The sequence below is a fragment of the Vigna unguiculata genome, chromosome 3 (assembly GCF_004118075.2).
Source record: "Vigna unguiculata cultivar IT97K-499-35 chromosome 3, ASM411807v1, whole genome shotgun sequence".
Lineage (NCBI taxonomy): Eukaryota > Viridiplantae > Streptophyta > Magnoliopsida > Fabales > Fabaceae > Vigna > Vigna unguiculata.
The window spans coordinates 47,872,207-47,883,520 of NC_040281.1; the positions used below are offsets into that span (position 1 = coordinate 47,872,207).

Sequence of the window (11,314 nt, forward strand, 5' to 3'; positions counted from 1 at the left end):
TATATTTAATTTAAATTATATTATATTGTATATTTTTTTAGATTTTATTTTAAAAATTTATAAATTTTTTTTTTTAGATATTCGAATGTATCCATTAATACCACGAGTTTTTTAAAATCCACTAATATTCTTTAAATGAGTATCTAAGTGTAAGAGTGAGTTTTTTTATTGTAGGTTATATAACAGATAGACACTATTATTGTTGGCCTCGACCTGTAGTCATGCATATATTTTTAACTAGGGGTGGTGTGGAAAGTACAACTTTGTGGGGGGTGCAGGAAGAAAAACAGGGAGGAAGAGACACCCTCATTGAAAACCCGGCCCAACTTATGTATCTCCAAGTCCAGTTGAAAGAAAGTTCATGTGTGTGTTTTTTCGTAATTTGAAAGTCGAAATATCCTGAAATAAAAACAGAATTTGTAGTATTACCTCATATATTTTGCATTTAGATAAGGTTATGAAATAATATCTTGGAACTGGTTGTAGCCAAAGAACTCCAATGGCTGCTCCACTGTCTACCGTTGTGGATGTGTACTTCACAGATACCAAAAGAACAAGATTGAGCGTCACCAACCCTTGTAGGCAAAAAGGCATTAGAAAATGTTTCATACACTGCTCCACTTCAAATTCCACTCCAGAGGCTCCTCCCACACCAACTTCAGACAGCAAGAAGAAGAGCACTTCCTTATCCGACCAACTCGCACCCCTTGCCAACAAAACCCTATCCACCGTCGCAGGAGACCAATCCTATGCGTTTTCTAAGGGAAAATCTACTTGGGTCAACCCCACCAAAGCAAAGCGCACTGTGTTGTCCTCTGAGAGACAAAAGCGCGCTACTTACTCCTACAGTCCACAGTTGAAAGATTTGAAACGCTTTGTTCACAAACTGAATCAGTGTGGTTCGTCCGAAGATGAATTCTTGCCTTCTTTGGAGGAGATTCCACGCCCTCTTACTAGAGAAAACGTGTTGTTGATACTCAACACCTTGAAGCCATGGCAAAAGACTCATCTTTTTCTGGATTGGATCAAGACCCAGAATTTGCTTCCCATGGAAACCATCTTCTACAATGTGACAATGAAGTCTTTGAGGTTCGGGAAACAGTTTGCGCTGATAGAAGAACTTGCACACCAGATGATCGACACTGGGGTTCCGCTGGATAACATCACTTACTCCACCATCATCTCGTGTGCCAAGAAGTGTAACCTCTATGACAAGGCTGTGCAGTGGTTTGAGAGGATGTACAAGACTGGGTTGATGCCTGATGAGGTAACCTACTCTGCTATTTTAGATGTTTATGCTAGGTTAGGCAAGGTTGAAGAGGTGATAAGTTTGTACGAGAGAGGTAGAGCAAGTGGGTGGAAGCCTGATCCCATCACATTCTCTGTGCTGGGGAAGATGTTTGGGGAGGCTGGGGACTATGATGGCATTAGATATGTGTTTCAGGAGATGGAGTCTGTTGGGGTGCAGCCTAATTTGGTTGTGTATAACACCTTGCTGGAGGCAATGGGAAAGGCTGGCAAGCCAGGGTTCGCAAGGGGCCTGTTTGAAGAAATGATTGAGTCAGGGATTGTGCCGAACGAGAAGACTCTGACGGCGGTTATTAAGATATATGGAAAGGCCAGGTGGTCTAGAGATGCTTTGGAGTTGTGGCAACGAATGAAGGAAAATGACTGGCCTATGGATTTTATCTTGTACAATACATTGCTGAACATGTGTGCAGATGTTGGATTGGTGGAGGAAGCTGAGACTTTGTTCAGGGATATGAAGCAGTCTGCACATTGCAAGCCAGACAGTTGGAGTTACACGGCAATGCTCAACATATACGGGAGTCAAGGAGATGTGGACAAGGCAATGAAATTGTTTGAGGAGATGTGCAAGTCGGGTGTTGAACTCAATGTGATGGGGTTTACTTGTTTGATTCAGTGCTTGGGAAGGGCTATGGAATTTGATGGTTTGGTAAGAGTTTTTTATTCTTCAGTTGAGAGAGGAATTAAGCCAGATGATAGGCTATGTGGTTGCTTGCTATCTGTTGTGTCTCTTTCTCAGGGTAGCAAGGATGAGGAAAAAGTCCTTGCTTGTTTGCAGGAAGCTAACCCAAAATTGGTTGCCTTTATTCAATTGATTGAAGATGAAAAAACTAGTTTTGAGACTGTGAAGGAAGAGTTCAAGGGTATCATGAACAGCGCAGTGGTTGAAGTGAGAAGACCCTTCTGTAACTGCTTGATTGACATATGTAGAAACAAAGATCTTCTAGAGAGAGCCCATGAGCTACTCTACTTGGGAACCTTGTATGGATTATACCCAAGTTTGCACAACAAAACTGATGAGGAATGGTGCTTGGACGTTAGATCATTATCAGTTGGTGCAGCACTAACTGCACTTGAAGAGTGGATGTGGACACTCACCAAAATTGTTAAGCGGGAGGAGACACTGCCAGAGTTGTTCCTTGCCCAAACTGGTACTGGTGCTCATAAGTTTGCCCAAGGGCTCCATGTTTCTTTTTCCTCTCATTTGAGGAAGCTAGCTGTTCCGTTTAGGCAGAGTGAAGAAAAAGTTGGTTGTTTCAGTGCAACTAGAGAGGATTTAATCTCTTGGGTGCAATCAAACTCTACGGCAGCTGCTACAGCTACATAGATGATGGTAGCTCAAGTGACATTGATATGGCTAAAACATAATACAATGATCATCACTTGAAAGGCCAAGATATGAAGTCTTGAAGGCAGAGATGAGATGTATAATCTTCCGTTCATTTCTTACAATGTAAACAAATCCTGAAATTTAGTATTCTTTTTTTGCTTCCCTTCATTTTGTAGAATCACTTTCAAGTTTGGGGAAGAGGCCGGGTGCATGCTGCCATGAATCACAGTCAATATAATATTCGAAGTTGAGATAATCTCTAGTGACATTTTCGTTGTACGAGATTTTAGTCATTACAATTATTTAGTTTATTTATAAAAAAAAATGATATAAATTCATCTTTAAAAGTTATGGATGGCTGAGATGTACTCACTTGACCATCTCATGTGAAATCCTCTGGTAGAGTAAAATTATCCTGATCCGAAGTCAAGGAATCTCATAAGCAAAATAGAGAGGAAAGAGAGGAATACTTAGTGCTTATTCTTTACTGAAGACTCCTGCAACAACTTTCTAAAAATTGGACATGGTACTTTATCGTTCGTGTGGTAAAATATGCTAAATATAACTAACGTTTGTTTGTTGACTCTTTTATATCTTAAGCAATATATGCTTCATACTTATTGGACTTTTTGCTGGTCTGTAGAGAACTAGTTGTTGAATTTCTTCCACTGCTATCATCCTCCCCCATGTGCACGCGTTCTGGTGAACAGAAAAAAAAAATGCATCAACTCTACGAATTTACTTCTTTCACTCTTTCAATTAGATATTTTAATAAAATATTTATTTTGCTTATATACACACACACTTACGTATGTATATATTTCACAAATTTGCTTCACAACTTTCTCTCAAGTTATTTCTTATCTTTGTTAATATATTTAATCATAATCATTAATCTCTATTCATCTTACATTTTTGTCTTTAAATTAAATTTTAACATTTTTAAAATATATTTTACATATTGAAAAACACTAACATAATAATTTAACATAATTTATTTATATATCCTATATTCAAAGTTTAAATGCACAAAAAACATACTTATGTATTACACAATAAACTTTTTAAAATACTAGTTAACAATTGATGTAAGAATTCGTCATTTTTGCTTTTGAAAGGACAATTACATTCTGAATTTGTACACATTGCTGAAATAGAGACAACGAGTAATCCTTGAAACAACCGAATTTTTCGCCATCAATTTACGAATGGCCATTTCCATTCTGCATTGTTTAATGCACTGCATTGGCCTCTAATTCCGAATAATCATTTTAATTGGCAACGGTGGAAATCCACTCTCCGTTACAGATCGTCATTTCTGACTAAGGACTGACTGGTCGAGTTCAATCAATACAATTGTATCCCCACCCATATACACCCATTTTATCGGCTATTAGAAAGTAAAGAAAAGAAAAATGAAAAAAAACTAACGGAAAGTGTCTTGGCTATCAAAATTTCTATAATTTATCATCTCTACAGCTGCAAAAAAACGGGGAGAGAGAATAGAGCTGCCAATGGAAAAAGAAGCATAGGCTTTGCTTCTTTTTCTTTTTCTTTTTTTAACTCAACAACAGAATTCACAAGGCCCATCTGCAATGCATGTTCTTAGCTCATACTATTGCATTTAGCTTTCCTTAATTTTGGACAGAGCTATAGCGGTAGCTTTTTGCCTGTTAAATCTGAGATTCCTCAGTTGATAATTTTTAATGTCGCAAGATCCGCGAAAAACACACCCAGACCAATGACAAATGGACCTGCTTTGAAACTTCAGCACTGCTTCATGGCACACAAGGGTGCAAAAATGTCATCACATGTATAAGCCAACAGGTTGAAGGTCTCATTGTCTCACGGATATTTTCCTGACGATTTCCAGATTCTCCCTTCAAGTGATATCACCATGACAGTAACATCATCGTGATACTTCCTCCGATCTCCTTGTGGTATATCAAGCAATTCATGAAAATCCATTCCTGCCACAAATCAATCCAAAATAACCTATAAATGGGGGGTTGTGTATGGCATAAGAATTGGCAAGTTAAAAAAGTTTCTACTAGAAATGAACATATTGCTTGCATCAATTATTTTCTTGTTTTAGCCACATTTCTTGCATAATCTCCAACCCAGGCAGGTTGAAAAAAGAAAAAGACGCCACCAGCATCAAACGTATTTCAAAATAAGTTTTATCCAAATACAAGAATCTAACAAGCCAAGAAAAACAACAGCAGATAGACACGACAACCGTCCTGAATTAAAAGCTGTTACCTCGCCCTAACTCTTGGAATCATATGATAAGCATATGTATAAAGCAGAACGATAAAGCAGGGTATTCACTAAAATAGTGCTTTCTGAAATTGGCTTTATCAAACTCAGATTGCGGAAATAATTTAAGAGTCCACAGAAGTGATGGGATTTTAATGAAAGTAAAATATATGACTATCAAAGAACTGCCACCTTTCTAAAGAAGGACAATTACGAAGTAGGTTTTGTGCAAAAGCTATGAACTATTAAAGCAGAAGACTAGGCGTTCTAAGAAAGGAAAATATAAACAACCTCCTGCTAAGACAACACATTTCTCTGAGGAACATAACATTTTAACAGAAAAGCTTGAGAACAAGTGGTAATTAATAATAATTAATTAACTCAAACACCAAATATCTGTAGTGGTTCAGATCCTTCAAACTCTACACTCTGCAAGGCTTGGTGTTTTACTTCTTAAAATTTGTCATCAGTTCGTTCTTCAAACAAAATATAGTTAAAATATATCTTCAAATAGAGAGGTGAGTTACCAGAAGTTTAATCATTAAAATTTAGCATGACCATACAGGACATGGCAAACAGCTTTTAATTTACATATGAAAAAATAATTACTAATTAATATTCCACATTTATGTCACTCAGCAAATTGCACATTTAACATGGTGAGCAAGACTGCAAAACAAGAAAGATACAAGGTCAGAAGATTCATTTACCAGCTTTCTTAGCTGCACGGAGAAGCACCTCTTCTATTAAATGTTGGGCTGGATCTCCTTCAGGAAATTTTTCTATGAAACTCTCAACATGAGAAACCACTTCTTCATTGTTTAGATATTGATATAAACCATCAGATGAAAGGATCAGGAACTGATCTCTCTGGCATAATCTATGGTGACGTAGTGAAGGAGTGCAGGAAATATACGGAGCAGTGCCAATATATTCATTTCGAAACATCTCTAGTACGGCATCATTCAACTTCGGCTATGGAAAAAATCAATTTATACAGTCATGTCAGACTACATTTATATCAAATATGAGAAGTATGCAGCAACCCTAAATAAGAAAAACAAGACGACTTATAACTTAGCACGAAGATGTACATCAACATGAGCAGCAGTATCACAAGCACAACAAACGTGGGTTTCATTACAACAATTGGCTACCAAAAGTGGGCTTCGTTACTTGGTAAACCAACATGGTCTAATGTTGGTACCAACATTGTTCATCAGATGCTTTAGTACAATATTGAATTACCAGTGTCAGCATAGTCTACCAACAATTGGCTTTATTCTTTGGCTTCTCATTCTATCAAATAGGAGTATATTGAGAGACTTAAGTCTATACGCGTGTGGGGTATTTTAGAAAAACAATCCCGTATAATTAATGTAACCTCTATGGCTTTGAGAGAAAAGGAAAGCGATCAATTCTCTTATGGCATCAATTCCAACGCACCATATATTGTTAGACACTATAATTTACATCCTATACAGTTCATAAAGTATCACAAACTTACATAAAAAATTGGAAAAAGAAAATCTCAATTAACATGACAAGTTTTGAAATTTGCTATGGATACAAATATGCTCATGACTTCAAGCATCTATTTAAAGACTCGTTTATCTGTGTATATGTACTAACAAAAGCTTACGTTCGTATCAAGTGAAAGCATAACTGGTTAGGAGAGTTAATTTTGATCATATTATATTGAGAACCATAAGATACTCATAAGCACGCAAACACACTCGTTGACTAAACAAAGGATTATCTACTAGGGTAGATAAATAATAAATCTTCGTTTGAATAAAAAAAAATAACAGGGTAAAACATCACCCCGTCCATGATGCACGAACTTTTAAAAAACAGCATATATTATCTTCTTCACGGTGGAAGTAGAAAATGGTCCAGAAGCACACATAAAACATTGTATTAATAAAATAAAAAAAAGCATTTTCAAAGACACCTGTTTCAAAAACCCAGCTCCAAATGCTCTGGTGACCTTCAGGCGACCTTTAACTCGGTCATTGACTATACATTGGGTATCATCAGGATGCTCGTTTTTAATCCTAATGATTTCCTGCAAAACAACAAGCACCACTTTTCAGTCAACTCTTAATCATATCACAAACTGACTAAAGAAAAGGGGGGGAAATGCCAATAAATGCAACCACTACTAAAAGTATACCTTCTAGTATGTTCAACTACAACAAGAACAACAACAAAATCAAACTTCGTGAACATATACTCAATACTGCATGTTACCAAATCTAGAACTTACTTCTTCAATGCTGGTGCTGTGGTCAGTAGAGAGTTGCAACGCCGCCAACCTCATTTGTTGAGCATTTGCGCTTTGACCCAAACCCAATGACTCCTCAACTATGTTCTCAGCACCAGACTCAACACCTCCCTTGCTTCCCGATTCAACACTAGAATCAACATCCTTGGGTTCATAGTGTGCAACAATAGCCCTACTATCCCCAACATTCATCACATACACATCCTCATCCCTCATCAACACAACCAACAAACACGAGCCCATCAAAGCAAGCTCCGGATTCGTATCCAAAAGCTTGTCCGTCATATCCAAATACGCAACCTCCGAGACTTGTAGTGCCCGAGACAACGCATTCAAAACAAGCCTATGATCCACAGGACCCACCTTCCGCTTCCTCCCAGAGGGCTTCTCCTTTTCCTTCTCCTCATTACCCAAATTCCACCCCCTCCCTTCACCCTCCTTCTGCTTCGACAACCCCTGCTTCAACTTCGACAGCAACAGCCACCTCCTACTCACAGCAGACCCGGCATTGGCGTTGTTAACGCTCAACGCATCGTCCACGGAAAACGCGAACCTATCCGAACCAGAAAGGTCGAGTCCGTCCTCAGCGAGAAGCTCCCACAGTTTACGCCGTTTACTCTCCGTTCCTTCCACCACGGGATTACTCTCTTGCGGCAACGGTTGTTCGTCTTCCAGCTCCCAGAACAAGCCTTGTAGCTCGCTGTGAACGGCACGATAGAGGTGCCCCATCAGAAACTCCGGCGCGTCGGGGCCATTGAAACCGTCGTAAATCCCAACATACAACCACCCTTGCTCCTCGGACACCACCACGTGGACGCGATCCTCCCCAGCCTTCCCCAACGCCCACTGCACATTGCCCTCCCCGCCCCTCGCCTCCGCCGCCGCCGCCTCCTTCTTCTCCGGAACCGGCACCACCCACGGCCTCTTCATCTCCGTCGCGTTCCGATTGAACGCCTTCCGGAATCCCGAAATGACCTTCTTCTTCCTGCTCTTCTTTCCATAGAGCCCGCTGAGCGGCGCAGAAAAGGGAACATCGCCGCCGCCTCCGCCGCCTTCGGCGGCGGGTAGAGGACCGGAGACGGCGTTGGCTTCAATTGGACCGGATAGAAAGAAGCCGCTAACCTGGAAGGGCTCGCCGCCTCGGGGAACGGGCTGGAGCGGGAGCGCGGTAAACGACGCCGTGCTTTCGAAGCCATTGACGATATTGCCCTTGGTGGTAGCTCCGACGCAATCGAGAGTTTCTTCGTCAAAGTGAATGACTGTAGTGGGGAGAGAGCTGTTGGCGCTAACGGAGGCTCCGGAAATGGCTTTGAAACCGGTTTCATGGGATTCGGGTCGGGTTCGGGGCTCCTGAGTGGGGGAGAAGCGGAGGGAGGTGGAGGGGCTGAGGAAGCGATCGGAGTGAGTTGGTGAGAGGAAGCGAGCGGAGGATCTGACGTAACAGAAGGAGTGTCCTAGGGTTTCGTCCAATGGCTCGGTGGCCGTGAATATAACATCCTGGTGGCCCGGTTGGTTCCTCCCGTAGCACCAACACAGACTTGAAACTCCACTTCCCATCACATTTCCCTTCTCTTCACCTCAACTCTTTCTTCTTTCCGCAGCCCCCAATCCAACACCAACAAATCAATCAATCTATAATAATTATATTTACCAAATGACCAAAATTATTATAATAATCAATTTTGTTTTTGGGTTCAGATTTGATTTGGAAATGGGAGAGACGGGAGGCTTTTATATCACTAGAAAAATTAAACCTCTTTTGTCCTTTCTGCGCCTTTTTCAAATGTTTTTTCTTCTGTTTCTGTTTGCGTGTCAAGTTGTTGGGTTGGGTCTCATGTGAGTTGACGGTTAAGTCTCATAAACATCATCGCTGTCTTCTGTGTGCCCTTATTATTATTATTTTATTACAATAACTAGTAACTACTCATCAATTACTCTTCTTACACTTACCACCATTTCTCATTTTATATTTTTTAATCTAAAATATCTCTCTCCCCATTTCTTTACTCTTTTCCTCATCTTCGTTTAAAGCAGTTTCAGATGACTCAATTAATTTATGTCTCTCTCAAACAGCGTTAAACACTTCAAACGGAACATTCAAGACACTACAAAAATACTAGTCAAACCTTTTATACATTATTTCATTATTATAATTAGAAAACGGTGTTATTTTCTCTATGTAGAAGGTAGGACTAATGAGGTGCTTTTGTTTTTAATTTAGATGGTTAAGAAAAGTGAGGTTTTATTTCATTATTATTATTATATTATTATTAGTAACAGTGGTCACCTAAAACCAAAGTTAAAAGTGAATAAAAGAAACGGTAGATGATGGTGGATGAAGTGTTTGCGTGGTGCCTTTAATATATTAGTTTTGGGGTTTGGGTGGGAATTTTTTCATTCACAAAAGTGCGTTTGGACTTCAACTTTCAAGGCAAGATTCAAATCAGATCAAGGCTTCTGTTTAAGTCAATTTTTAAACCAAACCACTTCCTTTCCGGTGCTCCCGTTTGGTTAACTAAACCTTTCTAATATGCAAAAAAACAAAAAATAAATCTTCAATACCTGTTCAAGCAAGCTTTTTATTAGTCTTTTAAAACATTATAAAATAAATAAATGGGAATAATTAATATATCTGATCTTATAAGAGAATTAGTATAAATTTACTCTTATTAAAAGAACCAACCATAACCATGTTATTAATAATACTGGAACCGGTGAGATTTTAATTGAATAATCTGACACATGCTCGCTCTCAAAACTGAAGTATTGTTCTAATTCTTGTGCCTCAAACCATGTGCCAATGTTTCTTAATTCCATTTGTTTAATTTACTCTGTAAAAAAGGTTACAATCGGACCAAATAAAAACAGATTTTTTTTTAATAGTATGAAGTCTTATTTTTAAATTAAATTCATGTTTGGCAAACATCATCCATATATTTTAATTATTAAAAACAACCCCAGTTATCAAAACAAGACGTCGATTTCAACTCAAAAATAATCGCAATAATTTCATAAATATTATTGTATATAAAGTTTACCCTAATGTGGGCATTGTTTAAGACTGAAGGAACCAAGAAGCACGAGTTCCAGAAAAAAACAATTTTATGAGATATCTGCATCACAAAGTCGTTAAGGAAAATAATTGTGTAATATTTGATTCTTGTCAGTGTGACATGAAAAAAAAACAGCACAGAAAAAGTTTATTAAAAAAAAAATCTATAATTGGACTTCAAAATGTCTCAATCCATATGAGTTGATTATGAAAGTGTAAATACGTGTGTTTATACATCACTTTCATATTGCAACGACAAATTTCCGATGCCGTAGCGATAATGCAACATTTACAAAGAAAATATATAGACATATGATGAAGTCATTGCTTGATCTATATATTGAATTTTTAAACATGTCAAAGGTAGACTGAACACTATTATGACTATTTCTCTCCATTCTATATAAAACAATTTATTCTCGTCATTTAACGTGTTGAATTTAAAATAATTTGACTATTTTCATATTTTATTGTTTTTACAACATTGTTTCCAGACCTTATTCATAGTTCAATTCAAATTTGTTATTAGTTTTGTTTTTTTTTTTCATTTATATTGTTATTAATATTATACGTTGCGTCGTTGATGACTTCAACATGGCAATTAATCACGGTGGCGCACGTTTTGAAGTTGTCGTGGATGAATTAATACATGCAACATGCAAATTGATTTATGAAGAAATCTATGTTGACTCGGTTATGAACGGATTTGTAGATTATTTTTGTATAAATAGTTGTAGGTACAAAAGGCTCACTCTTGTTTTAAACATTTGTCGTTATTTTCTTTCAAAGGATTTATAGATTAGAAAATAAATTAAATGTTGAACAACAGGCCAAGAAGATTCAAAATTGAAATGTTGCATTGCGTAGGTTTATAATCCATACGAGAGATTGACCAAACTGAATAATTGAATCACCAAATAATTAATTCAACAGCTGCTACTAGAATTGGTAAACTTGATCCAAGAAATTGATGAAGAAAGCGATATTAAAAAGGTATATTAAAAATAATGTGATGTGTAATTTTTTTTTTGGTGGCACTGCTAATTATGTGTTTAAAAAGTTCGATTCTCGCTATTTA

General features: G+C 37.9%; 2 protein-coding genes across 2 annotated transcripts; one reads left to right on the plus strand and one right to left on the minus strand.

Moving 5' to 3' along the window:
- Window positions 1-434: 434 nt before the first annotated feature.
- On the plus strand, window positions 435-2,985 carry LOC114178570 (pentatricopeptide repeat-containing protein At5g46580, chloroplastic). Its single transcript, XM_028064564.1, has one exon. The coding sequence runs from the start codon at window positions 500-502 to the stop codon at window positions 2,633-2,635; it is 2,136 nt and encodes a 711-aa protein (XP_027920365.1). The 5' UTR covers window positions 435-499; the 3' UTR covers window positions 2,636-2,985.
- A 742-nt stretch (window positions 2,986-3,727) lies between these two features.
- LOC114177617 (protein phosphatase 2C 29) lies at window positions 3,728-8,892 on the minus strand. The gene is made up of 4 exons (XM_028063035.1): window positions 7,167-8,892; window positions 6,852-6,965; window positions 5,608-5,872; window positions 3,728-4,608 (listed from the first exon to the last, which is right to left on the minus strand). The coding sequence occupies exons 1-4, from the start codon at window positions 8,739-8,741 to the stop codon at window positions 4,484-4,486; spliced, it is 2,079 nt and encodes a 692-aa protein (XP_027918836.1). The 5' UTR covers window positions 8,742-8,892; the 3' UTR covers window positions 3,728-4,483.
- Between the last annotated feature and the right edge of the window lie 2,422 nt (window positions 8,893-11,314).

Excerpts from the sequence above, each read along its gene's own strand:
- LOC114178570 (XM_028064564.1), top strand. The coding sequence starts at position 500 with ATGGCTGCTCCACTGTCTACCGTTGTGGATGTGTACTTCACAGATACC.
- LOC114177617 (XM_028063035.1), bottom strand. The coding sequence starts at position 8,741 with ATGGGAAGTGGAGTTTCAAGTCTGTGTTGGTGCTACGGGAGGAACCAA. Across the intron at positions 6,966-7,166 it reads ACAGCACCAGCATTGAAGAA|GAAATCATTAGGATTAAAAA; the intron begins GTAAGTTCTAGA and ends GTTGTTTTGCAG. Across the intron at positions 4,609-5,607 it reads CCGTGCAGCTAAGAAAGCTG|GAATGGATTTTCATGAATTG; the intron begins GTAAATGAATCT and ends GATTTGTGGCAG.